This window comes from Quercus robur, chromosome 7, assembly GCF_932294415.1.
Source record: "Quercus robur chromosome 7, dhQueRobu3.1, whole genome shotgun sequence".
In the NCBI taxonomy this organism is placed as follows: domain Eukaryota; kingdom Viridiplantae; phylum Streptophyta; class Magnoliopsida; order Fagales; family Fagaceae; genus Quercus; species Quercus robur.
Window position 1 is genome coordinate 2,005,193 of NC_065540.1, and position 21,168 is coordinate 2,026,360.

At 35.1% G+C, this 21,168-nt stretch overlaps 2 protein-coding genes across 2 annotated transcripts; both read right to left on the minus strand.

The window, feature by feature from the left end:
- Positions 1 to 5,063: 5,063 nt before the first annotated feature.
- Positions 5,064 to 5,866, minus strand: LOC126691677 (zinc finger protein ZAT11-like). The gene has a single exon (XM_050386769.1). It carries the CDS (start codon positions 5,740 to 5,742, stop codon positions 5,230 to 5,232), a length of 513 nt encoding a protein of 170 aa, XP_050242726.1. The 5' UTR covers positions 5,743 to 5,866; the 3' UTR covers positions 5,064 to 5,229.
- Positions 5,867 to 8,635: 2,769 nt separating this feature from the next.
- On the minus strand, positions 8,636 to 17,775 carry LOC126691679 (kinesin-like protein KIN-5B). The gene is made up of 24 exons (XM_050386770.1): positions 17,530 to 17,775; positions 17,001 to 17,199; positions 16,197 to 16,326; positions 15,927 to 16,082; positions 15,490 to 15,827; positions 15,228 to 15,366; positions 14,779 to 14,876; positions 14,535 to 14,691; positions 14,376 to 14,445; positions 14,217 to 14,293; positions 13,816 to 13,869; positions 13,652 to 13,732; positions 13,455 to 13,566; positions 13,271 to 13,357; positions 12,745 to 12,920; positions 12,494 to 12,655; positions 12,286 to 12,393; positions 12,009 to 12,167; positions 11,840 to 11,923; positions 11,534 to 11,739; positions 10,605 to 10,706; positions 10,403 to 10,512; positions 10,166 to 10,317; positions 8,636 to 9,099 (listed from the first exon to the last, which is right to left on the minus strand). Exons 2-24 carry the CDS (start codon positions 17,177 to 17,179, stop codon positions 8,923 to 8,925), a joined length of 3,114 nt encoding a protein of 1,037 aa, XP_050242727.1. The 5' UTR covers positions 17,180 to 17,199; positions 17,530 to 17,775; the 3' UTR covers positions 8,636 to 8,922.
- Positions 17,776 to 21,168: the final 3,393 nt, after the last annotated feature.

A 21,168-nucleotide genomic window follows, 5' to 3' on the forward strand; every position in this document is an offset into this window, starting at 1 on the left:
TAGCAGAGAACCAAGTTGTAGTGCAAGAAATGATCCATAGCTTTAAAAAAAGAAAGGTGAAGTCCGGACTTATGGCAATTAAACTTGATCTCCAAAAGGCGTATGACAGAATGAATTGGAAATTCCTCAAGGAAGTCCTACTCAAGCATGGGTTTCAAGAAAAGTTTGTAGGTTGGGTGATGGCTTGTGTAACCTCAGTATCTTTCGAAGTGCTTGTTAATGTAGGAAAATCTGCGCAATTCAGGCCTAGCAGAGGTCTAAGACAGGGCGACCCCCTATCTCCATACTTATTTATTTTGGGGCAAGAGGTACTGTCAAGAATGATCGAACAGGAGTTTCATCGCAGAAATATTAATGGAGTCAAGGCAAGCATCAATGGTCCAGCCATAACACATGTGATGTATGCCGACGACATAGTTCTTTTCTCTAAAGCAACAAGGAGGGATGCCACAACCATTAATGAGTGCATTATCAAATACTGCAAATGGTCGGGTCAAAAATTGAATAGAAGCAAATCAGGTTTTTTCTTCTCCAAGCAAACCCAACATCAGTCAGCAAGAGCCATTAAGCAAATTTTGCAAATGAAGAAGCTAAAGAGCAATGCCATTTATCTGGGAGCCCCTCTGTTTCTTACCCAATCCCCGAGAAAGGATTTCAACTATCTCCTTAACAAGCTCGAAGGAAGACTGGCAAGATGGAGAAGTAAGACCCTTTCATGGGCTGGAAGGTGTACCCTTATAAACTCAGTTACTCAAACCACCCCCAACTACACCATGTCTTCTTTTAAAGTTCCAAACAGCATTTGTAACAATTTGGATGCGCTATCCAGAAAATTCTGGTGGAAACCAAAAGAGCCGAAGGGTAAGTATCTAGTTCTGAAATCTTGGGATAAGTTGTGCACTCCGAAAGATAAAGGAGGGCTTGGTTTTAAAAAGGCCAAGGACATTAATAGTGCATTGCTAGCTAAATTAGCATGGATGATCGCCTCAAAGCGGGATAGCTTATGCATGTCAATTCTAAGAGCCAAATATAAAGTCAAGGAGGGATGGCTGCATGAAAACAATTCAAAACACAGCTCACCAATATGGAGAGCTATTGAAGAAGTCAAGTCAATAATTGTAAAGGGTGCGTGCTACCTAATAGGCGACGGAGCGTCCATTAATGTGTGGCAAGATCCTTGGGTACCTTGGATTAATGGGTTCCGTCCCAAACCCAAAACCCAAGATGACCCAAGAAACCCTCTAATGGTATCTCATCTCATGGATCAAGAGACTCGAACATGGAAAGCTAATCTCATTCAGAATATCTTTGATGTAGAGTCCTCAAAAGCCATCCTCTCTATCCCTATCTCTTTGAGGCAGAAACCAGATAAGCTCATCTGGGTCCACAATCCAAAAGGAAATTTCACAGTTAAGTCAGCTTTTCGTACTGTTACAGAACAACACCTCCCTGCCATAAACTCCGATGTTGACTGGAAAAAGATATGGAGGATCAAGGCCCCCGAAAGAGTCAAGATTTTAGTTTGGAGAATCGGCGCAAACATACTCCCGACCAATGAGAATCTTCAACGAAGAATAGCCAATTTGGATGATTTGTGTCCACTGTGCCCCCAAGAAATTGAATCCACTATCCACCTTTTCCTCCAATGCTCAATAGCTAGAGCGTTGTGGTTTTCTTGCTGTTGGGGTTTTAAACCTGAAGACCAATCATGCTCTACTAGTGGAGATATCATGAAACTACTCACTGATCCACCACAAGCCCCATGCCCCCTCGATGAGAGTTGGATCATCACTTTAAACATGGCCTTTGTTCTTGACGAAATTTGGCGGGTAAGGAATCAGGTAGTACACCATGGCGGAGTCATAGATATTCATGCATCCATCAAGCTAATCCATCATAAGCTGGCAGAATACTCCTTGGTAAGGTCTTCCAGTGTCCCTTCCCCCTCTAGCATTGTGGCCTCCCTTCTCAAATGGAATCCACCCCCCCTCGGTTGGATTAAACTCAACACTGATGCAACCATAGGTAAACATAGCAATGCAATTGCCGTTGTAGCAAGAGACCACAAAGGTGAAGTATTGAAGGTGTGGGCAAGATCTACTCCTACATGCCCCCCTCTCAGAGCTGAAGCATCTGCCATTCTCTGGGCTATCCAGCTTGCTAAAGTTGAAAAATGGCCACACATAGTCATTGAGGGAGACGCCAAAAACTGCTTTGATCCTTTATCCTCCTCGCCAACTGCTCCGGATTGGTCTATTAGTAATATTGTCAGTAGCATCCTTAGTCTTAGAGAGTTTTTTCTTAATTGTATTTTCAATTGGGTCAAGAGAGAGTGTAATTCAGCTGCTCACACTACTACTAAGCTCTCCCTTTCATCTTCTAGGTCCTTTTGTTTCAATAAACTCAGTCTTCCAGATGTCTTAAGGACAATTTGTGAGGTTGACTGTAGTGCCTCCACTTCTTTTTGATTTATATATATATTGAAGTTTATCAAAAAAAAATACTTGGAATAGTATTTGGAGCAAATTTCAGGTGAATGTATAGAAAATGTTCACATGCAAGAGAAGCACGTGTTAACCAAGTTCTGGAGTAGGTATTCCCTGTTTTTTGTGTCGGGAGTTTGTTCCTCCCCTCACAGCTAGTGAGACCCATCAACTGTGGGTTCACTAGCTGTGACATGCCAAAATGGGTGGGTCGGGTCATGTCGGGTCAATTGGATTACAGGTCAAATGAGTTACGGGTCAAAATGGGTCATTTTAAGCGGGTTAAAAACAGGTTCGGGTCAATCGAGTTATGGGTCAGGTCGAGTTGACCTGTATTTTTTCCATGAATTTTTTTTTATAAATATTTAATAAAAAAACAACATGTATTTGCCATTTAAAAAATCATGCAACAAATTACTTTATATAAAATGCATTACTTTGAATTCACCACTTATATCAAAAATGAATTACACTTATTAATACTTATTCAATAATTTTAAAATTATACAAATCCTAACATTGCTATCTAAAACAAAATAACACAAAGATAAGTAAAAAAAAAATACACAAATTTGATTTCTACACAATATCAACATCCCAAAATATAAAACAAAATTATAAATGACTTATTGGATAATTCATTTGACAAAGAATAAAAATATATAAGAAATTTACAATCTTGAAAATTAATTTTATAATCTATTGTCAATTGTGGCTGGCACTCTATTTCAATTTGAGATATATATTAAAGTTTGATTGTTTACTTATTTATATATAGTCTCTTTTATAAATATCATATCATAGTTAAGCAACACACACTCTAGAAAATACCACAATTTATTTTGAAAAGCCATTTATTTTGGACATAAATTGTTAAAAAATAGGTCTAAGCATTAATAATTTATGTTAATTTGATACTTTGACTTCACTATTTTCACACTTGTGAATGTTTCTCACACATGTCTACAATTTTTAATCTATATTTTTAATTGTACTGTAATAAGATTATCTTGGCATGTACTTTGCTATTTGATATCTAAAAATCTTTACTCATTACCGAATGCTCAATCATTCATCTTTCAATTAATTTACATACAGTTATGTAAATGTCTCAATTGTTTCCTTAAAACTCACAACAAACAATTAAACCAATATTATCTTAATTTTATTATTTTTTTTACCAAAAAAAAAAAATTTAAAATGGTTCGGATTCGGGTCAGGTTTACTTGCACAAAAAAAAAAAAAACGGGTCGGGTCATGGGTCAACCCATTTTTGTTTCGAGTCTAAAAATTGAGTTCGGATCGGGTCATAAAATTTTGACCCATTTTTCCATGTCCTGTGAGAGGGAGGAGAGAAATATATTCCCGAAATAAGGGATATTTTCTCTAAATTCTGGGACATTTGGAACTATTGTTCCAAGAGATTTCCAAGATTACTTGTGGATAAGAAATGGAATAATCTAGCTAAAGGCTGAGATACCACATTTTTATATTATAATTTTCTTTTAAGTAATGGAAAAGAAATTAAGGCTAGCTAACTTTCAATATAGAGGCCGTTTGGATTCAGCGTTTTCTGCTGAATCCAAGCTGCATTTTTCCTTTTTTTTTTTTTTTTTTTTTTCTTTTTTCCTCACTTCACGTGTTCTAGGGACAATAAACACTGTAGCGCACTGTAGCAGTACTGTAGCAACACTGTTTGTCACTGTTCACGTACTAAAAAATATTAAAAATGGGTCCCACGGTACTTTTCACACATTTAAAAATTATTTTGCTACAGTGTTTTCAGTTTTCAGTTTCAGCAACAATAAGCTCAATCCAAATGGACCCATAATAGTCAAATTTTAAGTTCTTATTTGAATTTTTCAAACACCCTACCCCTCTTTACAGTGCTTAGCAAGTCCAAGAGTCATGGATTGGACCTCCTAAATAAATTTGTAAATCACAAGATAAATAGGCAATAGCGTGTAAGAATTGTTCAGTGAAGCACAGCCACCAATGAAATATTCAACATCAACATAAAAAAATGCACATGTTGGATAAACTACACATGGAACTACCTTCACACATTTGAATTTTGACCTAACAACTTGGACTCATACTTATCCGTTAATGAGCATTTGTGCACATACATACAGCATTATAATTTTCTTCCAACATGCTTTATAAAGAAGAATTGTCGCAAGATACATTGTGCCATCTACCAAAAGAACTATTCATCAACTTTTATATGAGATACATGTTGCTCTAAAACATACACTTGGTTTTCTGAACAAGAAATTTGTATTATCCAAGACATTTCAACCTTGACATGATATTTGGACTCATGTTCGCCAGTTGATGAGCACAATTCTTGATTGAAAAAGGAGATTTAGTTAACATACTAACAAGCTAATTAATATCTTTCCTTCATTATTAAGGAGTTAGCTAAAACTAACACTAACTAATCAGAAGTCAATTTAAATCTGCAAAATGAGTTCTCTGAAGATGCGGTATATATCTTGCTTACTGTAAGTGCCAACTTCACTCCATTCTCTGAAATTTCAAAGGCAGGTGTTCTCATATCCTCAATGGATGTCAAACTTAAGGACATGCCTATGCAGAAGGCCAAAACCATTTTTACAACTAAGATCCAATATATTCAATACAAGATTGGAAAAAAATTTTAAAAAAATGGCATTGTACATAAAATAAATCAATGAATCTGAAATGAAAAATTGTTAGCACCCACAACAATTGTGGTATCAAATCAAATCATCAAAGTGAAGTCAATTTGAGGAGCCTTCTTCCCAAATAGTAACTTCAAATCATTCTCCAAAGGTGTCAAGTTCAAGTCCAAGCACATAACCCTCGTACTATTTGATCTTTTCAGCACCGGCACTTTCTTTTCTATGGCAGCGGAAGAAAATGAACCATCCATCATTGCTCTATGCCTCCTCATGTGACCACCCAAAGCCTGCCCCATAGCAAACTCAAGCCCACATATTGAGCACTCATGCATCTTAGGCTTATTTTCCTGGTTCTGAGTTTTTGCACGCTCTTTCAGTTCTTCCCCCGTTAATTTTGGTCTCTTGTGGCTAGCTCTGTGGCCACCAAGAGCTTGAAATGATGGGAATTGGCGATTACAAGTCTTGCACTCAAACACATCAACCCGTGAGGTTTTCTTGAGCTGGGTCTCTAAGCTATGAGAGAGCAACATTAGACAATTTGCCATGTCTAAGCTCTCCATCCCACCATCTTCTCTCATTCTCTTCATTGCCATAGCTACGTAAAAAACAGAAGTAAGAACACAAAAATGTTGTTGTTGGGGGTTTTTCAGAGGTCAACTTTTGGTAACGTAAATGATATGAAACTATGAAAGGCAAATGTTTAACGAGTAAGAGAAGCATGAAAGTATTGGTATTTATAACAGGTGTGTGAGCGAGTTGAAAGGGTCTAGAAGTGTAGAATGGTTTACTGGACCAAATTGAACAGGACAGGTCTGACCAACGGTTTCACATCAAGGAAATATAGTAGTAGCAGCAGCAGCAGCAGCCTAGTAGGCAGCTTGGACTATTTATTTGACTAGTGCAATCACCAGAGAATAGCAATGTTATTAGTATATATTACTTTTGTGTTAATAAACTATAATAGTTCATTGTCTTTTTCGTATTAAATGATGAACGATAATATAGTTTTATCCACGTGCCCTGCCCTCGACGTTATAGGTGACGATGTTCACTTGTTCTTGATACCGTGTGACGTCTTGTCTTAATTAAGCACGTAAAATACTATGTGAAATCAGTATCTTTTGTATTTTAAAGAAATGTAATGTACACCACATTTTAATAATATGTTTATAACAAAATTATAAATTATAAATAGTAAATTATTATTGGTTTTTATTTTAATTTATTGCTGTAATTTTTTTTTTGTCAATATTAATTAATAACAATATGTTATTTATGATTTGTTATGAAAATATTGTAAATATAATATTTTTTATATTATATTTTATTATATTATTATTATTATTATTATTTCTTTTAATTTGGGGTGAGACGTAAGTGGTGACTCTAAGATGAGGTCATGAGTGGCGAGCTAAGCTAATAAATGAATCTTTCTTTAAAGCTTCCAAGGTTTTCAGAATAATCCTGCTAGTTTGAAATCTCAAAGTTGGTGTCGATTACGGTCTCAAAAAGTGTCTTAATCCGATTTTTTTTTTTTTTTTCTTCTAAAAAAGTACAACAAGATTTATTTATTTATATTGGATTGGAACCGCCACACACTTTTTTGGTGGGCACTAGTACGCAGATAAACCACACCAAAGTTTATCCCTAATCTAGTCCAGATGTTGATTTTAGTTGTTATGGAATGGTCGAAAGTCGAATCAGGACCTAGCTACTACAATTAGAAATTTAAAATTGTTCTCTGACCATGTCGTTCATACAAAGACGGCAAAGAATACAAGATTGTGCTCACAGCTTACGCACGTTTTTTTTTTTTTTTTGGGTTGAATTTTACAAGTTACACACTGTACTGCTCCCTAAAATGTGGACTGGTTTAGAGCATTACACTCCTGCAAAAAAATTCATGTTTATTTTAGTATAAGAACTTACATTTTTATATATTTTATATTATTAATTTTCAATAATAATCTATTTTAAACTTTAGTTTAATAAAATATCAATTTTTTCATTATTTTTTTTCTTCATATACAACAATCATTATTTATTCTCCTCCTTCGTCATTGAGATATGTAAATAAAGAAAAAAAAAAACTAAATACAAAATGAATAGTATTAGTGTATATTTACATGGTTGTTATAGCAACTTTGTAAATTTACAAAGCATTCACATTAATTCGTGCAAAATTTCATGTCTATTTTAATATAAGAATTTACTTTTTTTTTTTTCACATACTTATTTTTTAAAGCACCCCACATCAGATATCTATTTTATACTATATTTCATTAAAACATCAATCTTTCTTGATTTTTATAACTGTTTCTTTTTTTTTCACATACAACAAACCATCATCCATTCTAATGTAATAATCATATATTTTTACACAATTTTACAAGACCTTATATGTCAGTGAATTTTGGATTTGATTAGCTAAAATGTAATACTTTTTCTATTATACAAGAACGTGTAATACAAGTGCACTAATGGGTACGCTTAGAATTGTCTTCCTTAAGTTCTCACGAAAAAAGTTTTATTTATTTTTTTTTGGATGAACGTTCCAGAACGTTTCGTAGTACATATTGGTGTCGGTCGATAGTGTAGTAGTTACCGTATATTAGCACCATGATTTTACGCGGTCCAGTTTGATTGTTGTTATTAACATTATCACTACCTTCTTTTCATACGGTGCGACTGTTCTGACACTGATCTTTGTCTTTTAAGAACATGTCTAGATTGCTTCCTCAACGTGTGGGGCACACCGCATACTACTTTTTTTTTTTTGAGAAAGCACACCGCATACTACTTGAATAGGAATAATATTCGGTGCAACATTCAGGTGAATGTTACACGCAAATGCAAGAGCACACCACTGGCAAGTGGTAACCAGGTGTTCTGGGACATTAGGCACTATTGTTCCAAGAGGTTTCCGAGCTAAATAGTAATGGAAAAGAAATTAAAGCTAGCTAACTTTCAACGTAATAGTCAAATTTTAAGGTCTTGTTTGAAATTTTCAAACACCCTCTTCTTTACAGTTCCAGTACGAAGTCATGGATTCCAACCTCATGTATAAAAATTGCAAATCACAAGATAAATGGGCAAGAGCTTGTAAGAATTATTCATTCAAAGACAGCCACCAGTGAAATATTCAACATCAACATAAAAAATGCACATGTTGGACTACCTTCACATTTCGATTTTGACCTAACAACTTGGACTCATACTTATCAGTTAATGAGCATTTGAGCACATACACTTTACAGTTCCAGTACGAAGTCATGGATTCCAACCTCATGTATAAAATTGCAAATCACAAGATAAATGGGCAAGAGCCACCAATGAAATATTCAACATCAACATAAAAAATGCACATGTTGGACTACCTTCACATTTCGATTTTGACCTAACAACTTGGACTCGTACTTATCAGTTAATGAGCACATACAGCATTTTCAGATATAAAAGTTGCCACAAGATACATGGGAAACAGCAGGCAGGAATTATTCAATGCCATTTACCAAAGAACTAGTATTGTTCAACTTTTATATAAGATACATGTGCTCTGACTACATACACTCCTTGGTTTTCTGAATAAGAAATTTGTATTATCCATGACATTTCAACCTTGACATGATATTTGGACTCGTGCTCATCAGTTGATGAGTACAATTCTTGATTGAAAAAGGAGACCTAGTTAACATACTAACAAGCTAGCTTTAATTAATATCTTTCCATCATTATTAAGGAGTTAACTAAAACTAACACTTTCTAATCAAAAGTCAATTTAAATCTGCAAAAGGAGTTCTCTGAAGATGCGGTATCTTGCTTTCTGTAAGGGCCAACATCACTCCTTTCTCTGAAATTTCATAGGCAGGTGTTCTCATCTCCTCAATGGATGCCAAACTTGGCACTACCATAACTCGTTTCTTTGGTGTTGTGCTAGTATGGTTATCGACCTGTTCATACAAACACCAGTAAACAACTTAAAATTCTGCAATAGCATCTCCAGAGCTTTGTTTTTCATTATTTTGAGATCATCAATCAAGAGTTCTGTAGTGTTATCTGTGTATTTGCCTAGGTGTCTAATAATCACTAGATAAACCATTCTCACATTTGGGCCCATTTGGTAGCTGTGTTCAAAATAATGTGAAAACTGTGATTTAGAAAGTGTTTAAAGTATTCATAATGCAAAAAATGTGTTTGGTACCATATTTCAAATAACATATTTTAAAATGTGAAAAAACATAATTGTGCATTCGATATGTGTATGTGTTTTTTTTTTAGAAAGTGATGATTGTATAAGTAAAAGAATACTATTTTATTTAAGGAGAGAAAAAAAAAAAAAAAAAAAAAAAAAAAAAAAAAAAAAAAAGAAGGAAGAAAAAAGGACAAAAAGGTGAGCCCATAGGAGAAAAAAAAGAGTTTGATCTTATCAATGAGTCCCATAATTTTTAAATTATTTACCAAAAAAAAAAAAAAAGAAGTCATTCACCATTGTTGCTTGAATACTAAAAACTAATATGAATGATAGTTTTCAAAATACATGTTTTAGAATTCATAATTTGAGAATTGTAACTCAAAAACCTATAATAAAACATCGCTATCAAACAAGTTTTTTTTTTTTTTCCCCCACAATTTTTAGTGTTTAAACACTGAAAACTGTTATTTGAACATCACTATACCAAACAGGCCTTAGCCTGTCAAAAACTCTGTTTTATATTTTTAGAATTTCTCTTTTATATCCTATGCTTGGGAACAAATAAGTTTCAAGTCAGAGTGAGAACTTCACTTTTCTATCCAATGCTTGAGAAAAAAGGAGTTTTAACTTTTAAGTGAGAGCCTGACATTTTTAAAACTTCTCTTTTCTATCCAATGCTTGAGAAAGAAAGGGGTTTTGTGAGATCCTACCAAAAGTACCCCTAAATAAATCAAGTCCATTTTCAAATATTTCAGCATTTTGAGAACTCACTCTTTTCTATGCTATAATTGAGAAAAAAAGGAGTTCTAAGTGAGAGAGAGTACCAGATAATCTTTTACTAGGCACTTTTCTGCCTGGCTTCGGATGTCCGATATGCTTGTACCATGCGTCTCTTGTATCAATTTAATTTGATCTAAGCACGAGGTGGTCATGGAATCTATTTCCTTCTTATTCTCATGGTCCAGCATTAGCGAATCTGCCCAGTCCAAATAGGTTTGAGAAGAATGCATAATTTAATAAGAAAAAGAAACTTAAATCAACATATAATGAAATTTAGTTACCATTAACAGCTGCCAACAATTCACAAGCTCCAGCATCAAAATCTGCATTTACAGAGGAAGATGCAGATACAAATTCCTCATGTGCAAAATGATTCGTGTATATATTTTCCCTGTTGAAACAATGGTTGAAGACACAAATGGTATAAGCTATAAGAGATACCAAGAAGAAATTTTCAACAAAAAAAGAAAAAGAAAAACTTACTTCACAGTAGATTCCATATCTGCAACACCAGTCTTATTAAGACTGTTTATGGATGACTGGGCATTTCCCCATTGCTGCCAAGAAGAATCCACTCCCTTTGAGCTGCATCAAAGAAAGATACAATCATATGTAAGTGACAATTAATGAGATTATCAATAACACTAGTCAGAATAAGGATGTTTTTAATTACCAAAAGACTTAAATATGGCTACTTCGATCACTTCAAGCATTTTTCTATAACATCACCTGATACTTCTCAGGATTTGTATTTTCTTACCCATATACCCAAAAAAATATAACAGAAAACAACACAGAGAGAATCAAATATTACAATTAACTGGTCTTTGAAGTAAATCACACTCTTGAGTGGCAAGCATTTTTCTATAACATCACCTGATACTACTCAGGATTTGTATTTTCTTACCCATATACCCAAAACAATATAACAGAAAACAACAGAGAAAGACTCATATGTTACAGTTAACTGGCCTTTGAAGTAAATTGCACTCTTGAGTGGTATAATGAAGGATATGATCATAAAATTCTTTTGAAGATAACATACTCAATGAAATGTGAGTTCCAAATTGAGCAAAGACCACTTGAAGGACAATTGTATCACTGTACTTTTGCAAAAATTACAGACAAATTTACTGTAAACCTCAACACATCCTTTCCAACTGACCATTGTACTACTAATTTTTGTATAATTTCTGGAGAATATTTCACTCAAAGATACTTCTGTGCTGTATTATTTTAGGGAGGCAATGAGGATAATTGCACCCTATATGATATCAGTTATAAATTTAAATTACTTCTTTTGTCTTGGTTTTTATTATTTGCCTTTTCAGTATCATTCCAAAATAATCACCCGGAATGAAGCTTGGGTTCTTTTTAATTTTGAAATTGAAGCCATGAAAATAAAAGCTTACCACTCATGGAGGCATTCTTCCATGATAGCCCTAGACTCTGTGGCTGTGAATGTGTCTTCTATGAAATGAGTTTCAGCCTTTTCTATGTATTCACCCAACTCCTTCTTAGCAACAGATGAAACTTGCTGCATCTCAGACATCTCTTGCTTCAGTTTTTTGCTCTCTTGTATACTTGAGTCCTGGATGTTCCTTGCTGCCTCTGAGACCTAATATAACATTTTTAATTGTCAAGCATTAAAAATTTGCAAACTGTTCAATGTAAGTTAACATAATAACATTGAAATAACAGAGAGTGACTTAACCCACCATAGCAGTTTTGCTAGATGTCAAAGTTGCTAATATTCCTGCAATTTTCTCCAGAGCCTGTTTTTCCTCTCTCGCAGCCTTGTCCTGTTTAATAGTAGTAGAAGTCTATCAGCCTTCAATCTGTACTTGACATAAGTAAATCATGGAGTGGGACTCAAAATTATCTTACCTTAAACATCTTCTCAAAATTTACCAATTGATGATATCTCTCCGTTTGGCTTTCTTCAAGAATTGTCATGACTTTAGAAGAACGATGATAAAGGTTATTAAAGAATTCCACAGTTGCCTTTGAAATTACTTGTGCTGATACAAAACTACGTTGTAACCCCTACGATTCACAAAGATTAGGTATTTTCAATACACATTATATTTGTAAATTATCAAGAAAAATAGCCAAGAGATTTTGGTCATCAAAAAAACAGATTTTCACTTATAATCTAATCTACCTCCTCCTGTTGTCTAGTGGAAAAAGCCAGTAACTGTTTTTGTTCATCAAGAGAATTTTGGATGTCACAAATAACTTCGCTGGCCTCCGAAACCGCAGTGACAAGAAACTGTAAAGGCAACAAATTTTCTAATCATTTATTAATCTAGCACCTACATAAGCAAAAATGAAAAGAAAAAAAAAATGCATCTTCTTCTTTGGCTTCGTACATTCTCAACTGCTGTTGCTTGCAATGAGATTGTAGAATTTATCTCTTCAAGGTCTGAGGAAGCTTTCCTTTGGAATGCATTAGCAAGCTCCTTCAAGGTTGCTACACCTGAAGTATAAGTCTCTGCCATTTTCTTAATCCTTGATTCAAGGGCCTGCGTTGCCTGGAAATATTGATAAAAAAAAAAGGAATCAGAGAACAAGTACAAACTAAGAAAGCATAAAGAGGAGACAAAAGTCATTCTTTCCTTACATCAGATTTACTAGCAAGATGTGAGTGGACATGTTCTTCCATGCATCTTAAATGTAGCTGTTGTTGAGAAACAGACCCCAGTATGGTCCTGTGAAGGTCTTTTAAGCTCTGATCAAGCTGAGAACCAAAATTCAAAACCATACTCTGGTTTTCTGTTTCCATCTTGTCTTTCTGATCTGCAGAGTAATAACATTCATATGCCATATCACAATAATTAAATAGCCTTTCAAGATGGGGTTTAGAAGGCACATGAATACATTATTTATCATGTATGTACTTCTTCTTTGTTTCCTCTTCTACTTCTATTTTTCTTTAAAAGAAAAAACAATAAATGTGGAATGTGGAAGTTCACTTATCTTCTCCAAAGACATCAACAACAAAGCCTTAGTCCCAAAGACGAAATTTCCAAAAAAATGTCCACTTTTTAAGAATTAAAATTTATTTTATAGGTTTGAGAAGATTGACATGCACTACAAAAAATATTCAAGAATGTAACTTTAGAGTGGAAGCAAAGAAGTTGTCATACCTAATTTTGTAAACAGTGAATCTATATCCTCTGATGCACTTTGCAGATTGGTGCGTAACTGCTTTGCATGTTCAACTAAAGAATTTTCTGTATATGCATTGAAAAATACATTTATAATTTAATAATGGAATAAATATACAGCAAGAAAGACAAAAGTTTGCCAGTACTCTTTCTGTTGACTTACCTGAGCATAGCAGTTTGGATATGATAAACTCTTTTTCCTTCAGTGTTGAGATGGCTAACCTATAACTCTCTTGAAGATCAAGCAATGCCTTGTTACTGCTTTCCAGATTTATCTGAAAGAACATAATTTTTCTTGATAAAACAGATATATGCACTGAGAAAACTAAGAAAAAACAAAGAAGAACAAAACTTTCCTACCTTGCAATCCTTGAGCTCACTTTCAAAATCCAGTTTCTGTTCTTGCTCAGTTAGATACAGCTCACGAAACCTGTCCACTTGCTGCAGGAAGAAGGGCATTTATAATTAAAACAATCACATAGTAGGTGAATGATACAATTGACCAAGGAGCAACTGAATCAAACCTTCTCACTCAGGCTGAGATCATTCTCCAATTGCTCTATCTTCTCATTCCTTGCCTGCAGGTGTTCAAATACATCAGACTACATAGGAAGAAAGCTGTTGCCAGTTACATGTTTCAGCTGTCCTTAAACTGTGGATGGTTTAAAGTAGGCCATGGTCTAGCTTGAGATTGGCCAAATAAAATGATATTTTAGCCCCAACTAATTGGGATCAGCTTGACAAATTCAAGTGATATCATCCCAAATCTGTAATTTTCAATAATAGAGTATTGGTGAAAAATCTCAGTGCCAACCCAATTAACGTTGGACCATTAACTGAATCTCATCCTTAAATATTATTAGCAGATATTTGTTTTCAATTAAAGATGTATAAAAAAATGAATATAAACACCATTCAAGTCCACCTTCTTTTCAGCTTCTTCCCTAGAAAATCTTTCATGTGGAATATAAACACCATTCTTATCCCTGGCTGCTCGAACATCTGCATTGGTTTTCAAAAATATGACTCAGTTTGGATCTTTTGTAGCAAAATACAATCCAAAAAAGCAAGTGAATCATCAAACCTTCTTTCATTCTCTCAATTTCTGAATACAAATCTTTGAGCAACACAGCTTTGGACATTTTCTGGTTTGCCTGAAAAATAAGCTTCGTCATCAGCACCAAAATAAATATAGAAAATAGAATAGAATAAATTGGAGAAAAAAGGAGCAGTAGCAACAAACCTCAGGTTTGTTTTTTATGTTTTTGGCACGACAGGCATAATCTAAAGTGCTTAGAGTTTCATCCAAACAATGAGCAGAAGGAGAAATTGTAGCTATAATGCAAGTTTTTGTTTTCCCCCCTAAGGAGTCCCTCAATAGCCTTGTAAGCTTGCTATCCCTGAAGTCAGAAAAAATGGAAAATGCATTGGAACTAATTACAAGAAATCCAACATATTAGGAGAGTAGATAAGATGTTGGCATGAACCTGTAAGGTATATGGGCAGAATGTTCCACAAGTGCATTGATAACACGGCCTAGAGTGAGTAAGCTTTTGTTTATCTCCCCAGCTTCTCTTGCACGACCCTGCAATTAGATTTCACACTTGATCAAAATCTGATAGTCACCCAAAAGGTAGAATTGAGAAATTCAGAATCTAATTGTATACTGCTGTAGATATGGACATACTTTTGAAATTGAAACAATACAAAAATATATACTAGCAAACATGAAGTGTCTTAGGAGACAAAAAGCATCATGACATTTATGCCTCGTGTAAAGTAATCTTCCGAGAATTACTTTACAATAGTTTCCACTGCCATCAAATTGTCCTAATTGAAAGACAAGGTTAAGCTTCTCTGAACCTGCCATCAAATTGTCCTAATTGAAAGACAAGGTGAAGTAATCTTCTGAGAACTTCTAGCAATATTATCATACCTCTCGTGCACCTGAGCGTGATATATTCTCTGACCCTGCTAAATCAACAAGATTAAGCTTGCCGCATTTAATTAGCTCCTCATCACCAAGAGCAGCTTCTTTTATATGGACAGTAATGGAAAAGATAGAATGAGAACGGCTGAAACAAAGAAAATTAATTTGGTAAATCATGGTTTTTTTTTTTTTAGATCCAACATCCTTATTGGATGAGAATAACAAATAATTGAATGAAAATAAGAAAAAAAATAAAGCAAAAATTTACCTGCTGCGCTTGTTTAACAAGGTATCTGCTGTACGTCTTTTGGCTGCCCCCCGTTCTAAGAGAGTATAAATTTCATTTACACTGTATACAGCTTCTTCTTCAAGTCCTCTTACAATCACACAGCCCTTTCCATCCTCCATCAAGGAAATAGGTTTCTTTTGTTTATCTTCAGTTGATCTTGAATTGTCCTCAGGAGCCAGCAAATCAGTTATTTCTTCATTGTAAAGCTCTGAAAATGTAACTTTCAAGCTATAGTCAGCATTTTGTGCCTCCAGCATATCAAAGATTTGACGAACTGCCCGTGGAATAACTCCGGCTTCAGCAGGCAAATCTCCACCCTGTAAATCATAGTATGAAAAATGGCTGTGATGTTCAGAGAATGACTATTCTGCTATCATTTAGAAAAGTAAGGATAGAATTAGAAGACCAATCTATACCTTTTTTCTCATCCCACCCTCCATTGTATATGTTTTACCAGTGCCTGTCTGCCCATATGCAAAGACAGTGCAGTTGAATCCATCAAGAACTTCGTTAACAATTGGGGCAATGGCTTGGTCATATATAGATCTTTGCTGTGCTTTGGGCCCAAAAACCTAGCATATTTTACAAAATAGAAAAGGATTTGTATATTTAGAATATTAATCGTCAGTAAAAACCATGGAGGCAAAATAGTCATAAAGCATAAAAGAGGGAGAAGAGAAGCACACCTTGTCAAAGGTGAAAGCTCTATCTACTTGCTTGTTAGCTAGATTTTGAATTACGGTGACTTCTCTTTTATGTTCATTACATGATATCACCCTTGGCACATTTGACCTTATCTCATCATCATTTAATGGCCTGACATTGAAATCAAATGAAATATAATCACACACAGTTTAAATGATATACATGAGTTCTAATACAGGGAAGAAGTATACACTCTCTATTATGTTTATGTCACATAAGTCATTTATGTCAATCTAAGCACAACCACGAAGCTACAAGAGGACTTCAACAACACAACAAGTGCAAACACAAACAAATACATGGTCTCACATGCTAGAAATACAAGGATTTTCTAGAACAAAACTCACCTAATTATTTTCAAAATCACCAAGTGGAATGTGGTCATTGATAATTTATAATCTATGACTTGTCAATATTCTCAAAACCATTAAGAAATACAAAGGAAGTAAAACAAACAAAACCATTTTTTGTCTCCTCCAATTTACTTTACTCACATAAAAATCTTTCTTTGAAGACTATCAACCAAGCAAGTAATTTTCAACAAATAATCATGGGTAACATGGAGATACTCTAGGAACTATATCAATCAACTAATTCTCATTCATATATTGTCATCCATTAGCATTAGCAATTCTATCAGTCATGTTAATTCAAAGGGCACCACAAGCAAACATGAATCATCATTGAGATACCCGAAAATCGACACTTAACCATAACATCTAGAACTTGATCCTATCAAAATACAATCACAAACAGAGAAACCAATAAACAACCGAACACCAAACCTGCATCTTAGTAGAACTTGAACATTGGTCTCTTTATCCCTGTTGTCCTGACGGCTTGAGTTCCAGTCTGCGAGTCTCGGATCAGTACGCCGCCGTTCAGGACGAGGCGTAAGAAAAGGAGACGGAGATGGTACCAAACCCAAACCCACTTTCTTGGATTGATCAGGAGTGAACGACATCTTCTTCACTCAATTCAGATCTTAATTATCACAAACACAAACAAGAACCCTAATTAGCGTCTAACCATGAAAATTTACAATATATATTATTGCAAAACTCAGTCAGAATACAAATATACAACCAAAAAAATCAAAAATCAAAACCTAACCCTCCCGTTTGGTTGGAAAGAAAATGAAGGAAAAGAAGAGAGATCAAAATTGTAAGAGATTTTTTAATTTTTTTTTTTTCACTTTTTTCTCGAGAATAAGATCTTATCTTATTTTGATTTCTTTTAGTTAGAAAGTACTTCCAGATCATAACTGAGTTGTTAAAAACACAAAAACAAAAACAAAAAAAGAGTTGTACTTACAGAGTGTTTGGGTGAGAAAGAGGGATCTGGATTAAAAGCAAAAAAAAAAAAAAAAAATGATGGGAGAATCTGATGAAAGAGCGAAAGAGGAAAGGGCTATTAATTTCTGTCTTTCTTGGTTCTCCTGTTTCTGAGAGATATGGGGAAATTTAAATTTTTGGCTTTTTGCTAATATGGAAGATTGGAGGAGTGTGTGTGTGTTTTTTTTTTCAAAATGAGGATGCCGAAAGGGTTTTGGTTTTTTTGAATCTCTAACGGCTACTTTGGGTATTTGTAACTTGTGAGGGACAGCCGTTGTGGGGACAGGGAGATTCTTTGGCTTTTTGAAAAAGTTGTGTAAATTTTCAAATGGGACGCGTAGCCTGGATTGCACTTTTTTTTTTTTTTTTTTTTTTAAGGTAAATCATCTTAAACACACCTTGCGTTAGGAGCTTCACTTATTGCTAATGATGGCATGAGGAATGAAGGTGCTTGGGTAGCATTATACAAATTACTTGGTTTCATATTTTTTCAACACACTCATGGCTCCTCATACCAGACTAGTGACGCTCCTAAGGGCTCTTTGAGGGGGACCTGCCAAGTCTTCTTACTTGAGTTGGATCGATGAGCAAGATGAGGAGATATCATGTGAAGGCATCTTACTCCACATGATGCCCCAAGGTCATGGCAGAGGAGGGTCATGGTGGGCAGAGATGGATTTTGATGATGGGTAGCAACAGCTAGTGCCAATCCTATGTGATGGCGCCTAGCATTGATGGCTTAGTTGTTGGTTTCTTGTGTGTGGGCTTAGTGGCTTGAGTGCAAGGTAGAACTGGACTGCTGTGATGATTAAATGTTGTGTGCATGGCATTGGTAGCTTAGTTGCTAGTTTCTTGTGTGTGGGCTTAGTGGCTTGAGTGTAAAGCAAGGTTAGGCTGCTGTAATGATTAAATGTTGTGTGCAAAGCATTGGGCTAATGGATGTTAGCTGAATGCATGGACAAGTGTTAGTGGGCTGATGGTAGTTACTTTGTGTACTGCATGTGGGCATGCTATGTGGGTTATATTGTTGATGAGAAGGCCTTGAGCATGGGCCAAGCCTCCCAAAATGTGTGAGAACATGTTGTGTGAGTCGCTGGAGAAAGGGCAGAGGCTCCATGGTCTGTTGAAACATAGGTTGTGCATGTGCAGCATGTGCAGTAACAGTTACCAAGCAGTTCCTAACTTTCCTGATGATCAGACCTGTTATGTGGGATCTAGAAACGTGGAGAGCAGGCCAAAATAGTATCAGTTGAAGGTGTCTTAAGTTAGAACACAAGTTGCAGATTGTCCAAGACCTAAGTAGTTACTAGGCAGTAACTGTCATGGCAGTTAATTTTGTGTATTTAACCCTAAAGCTGTTGAGGGTGTCAACAAGAGAGTATATTTGGCATTGGGAAAATTTTGTATAATTCTCTAGGCTTGTAAAAGGGTTTTTTTGTACTTGAGATTAAGTAATAAATGTTGGGGGTGGGTTCCTTGTAAATATTGTGTGTGTATACATCCCTATATAATATGTTTTAAGTGTTACTGCAGTGTGGGTGTGTGGTGTTGGCTGAGACTAAGTTAGAGATTTAGGGCCATCACAGGCAGAAAATTTGAGTGAAAAATGACCCTGTGACACATTGTTACCCACAAACTTACATACATTTCATTTTAACATCGTGACTTGAACAACGTGGTACATGTAATAAGCAACATCTTTTTATTTTTGGGTAATCACTGTTACACACAATGTGTACATAAACACCCTACGTGCAACAATCACTATCCTTTTCTTTTCTTTTTTTTCATTTTGGTTCCCAACTTTTAAGCTATATGTGAATTTGATTTCTAATCTTTCAAATATTCAACTCATTCCTTAATGATTTAGTATTTTGTTAATATGGTCCCTATTATTAAATGATGGATAGAAAATACTAATGTAACTAATGGCTAAATTAAATATTGTTTTCATGCCATGTATATTGACATGTCAGCATAAACTTTAATAAAAAAAAAAAAACCGAAATAGAACAAAAAAAAAAATGATCAATATAAAATGGGCCAAATGTTAGGAGTTTGTTTCCTTTTATATAAGTGAAACGTGCTTTAGTCCTTTTTTTTTGTGCCAAATATTCACTTTTTGCCCAAAAAAATTTAAATTAAATTAAATTAACAAGCCTCTAGCTCTAGCTGAAGTTATTTAATTATGTAGCCTCTTTTGAAACTCTATTGAACTCAAGATTTAAGCAAATGGGCATTGTGGGGTCAAAGAATTTGGCAACCCCGGCCCACCTTATACTAAGCCCAAGGCCCACGCCGAGGACGAACGAAGAAAGCCCAAATTGCCAAGAAACATTGCCGAGGACAATTTTGTCCTCGACCAACCGAGATCCTAGAAGGGAAGAACGGCACACCATCGAAGGCAGCCTCCCAAAGCGTCCCAAGAAAAAGGACAAGTACAGTAGGACATCCATGGGAGCATAGTGGAGGAGCAATTCAAGGAGAAACTGTCATCTCCGCATTAAATGACCACAACTAATGTTCTGGCTGCATTAATGAGAAAATGACTCTTGAACAGTACTATCTTGGTTGCTGCAACACACAGAAGGTCTGGGAAGGTGGCCGATGGGACAAGCACTCGAGTAGTGACTTGCATGATCAACAGATGGAGGGCCAAGATCAATCGGAAGGGGGTATATAATGTGAGAAATCCTCCAGTAATGGGGGGCAGAAAAAGGAAAAAGAGAGAATACGGTATCAATTTGCATGATCTTGGAAACCTTTGTAACCAAGCGCTGAAGAAAGAATAAGAACAATAAGTTCCTCGGAAGAAATGCTCGAGGACAGAATTTCATACTTTAGTCCACGTCCTTGTTATTCAACCCACTCATAACCATGTCTAGTTGTTGCAACCTTCACTAAGGCCTAGTTCTTAAACTCATTCTCTATAAATTTATTGTATTGGACTAGTTGGGCTGGAGTCCACTCATCTAGAAGGAGTGCTCAAACCCAGCCCCTACAGGCATTTACATGGATCATCTGATGTAGCTATGCCTAAAATTGAGTTTCAAAAGAGGCTACATAACTAGATAATTTCGAGTAAAGACTTTTCAATAATATTTGTTGCAAAAATTGAATACTTTGCAAAAAAAAAAGCCAACATGCTACACTTGCATGAGAATGGTTTCAAGGTTTTTTTTATTTTTTTTTTAATTCAACAACTGAGGGAGGGGGATTTGAACCATGCATATATCCTTTTGAAACACTTGAAGTAGAAAGTGTCAATACTATAAGGCTTTTGACAAGACATTTCTCAAGTTGATTAGAAATAAAATTCTTTCTTGTTCATATATCTTCAAAAATATCATGGCCATTGTTTAACAGTAAAAATTGTTACAATATACAAGAAATATAATAGCAAATTTAATTAATCACTTAAAACGACATTGATACAACAATGACTCATTGCCTCCTTGATTTCAAAGGCCAACAACTTCTCCAATAACAGACACCAATTTAATTTCCAAGTGAGTCTTTTTATGCTCAACTCTATTTTATTTTTTCAACTTTAGAAATGTGGATTGTTAGGCTTTAATTGGAATAATTAAAGCCTAACAATTATTATCTCCTACATGAT

Coding starts and splice junctions, on each gene's coding strand:
- LOC126691677 (XM_050386769.1), bottom strand. CDS start 5,742: ATGGCAATGAAGAGAATGAGAGAAGATGGTGGGATGGAGAGCTTAGAC.
- LOC126691679 (XM_050386770.1), bottom strand. CDS start 17,179: ATGTCGTTCACTCCTGATCAATCCAAGAAAGTGGGTTTGGGTTTGGTA. Junction 13,870..14,216: donor GGGAAGAAGCTGAAAAGAAG/GTGGACTTGAAT, acceptor GAACACCTGCAG/GCAAGGAATGAGAAGATAGA. Junction 12,394..12,493: donor AAGCAACAGCAGTTGAGAAT/GTACGAAGCCAA, acceptor TTGCCTTTACAG/TTTCTTGTCACTGCGGTTTC.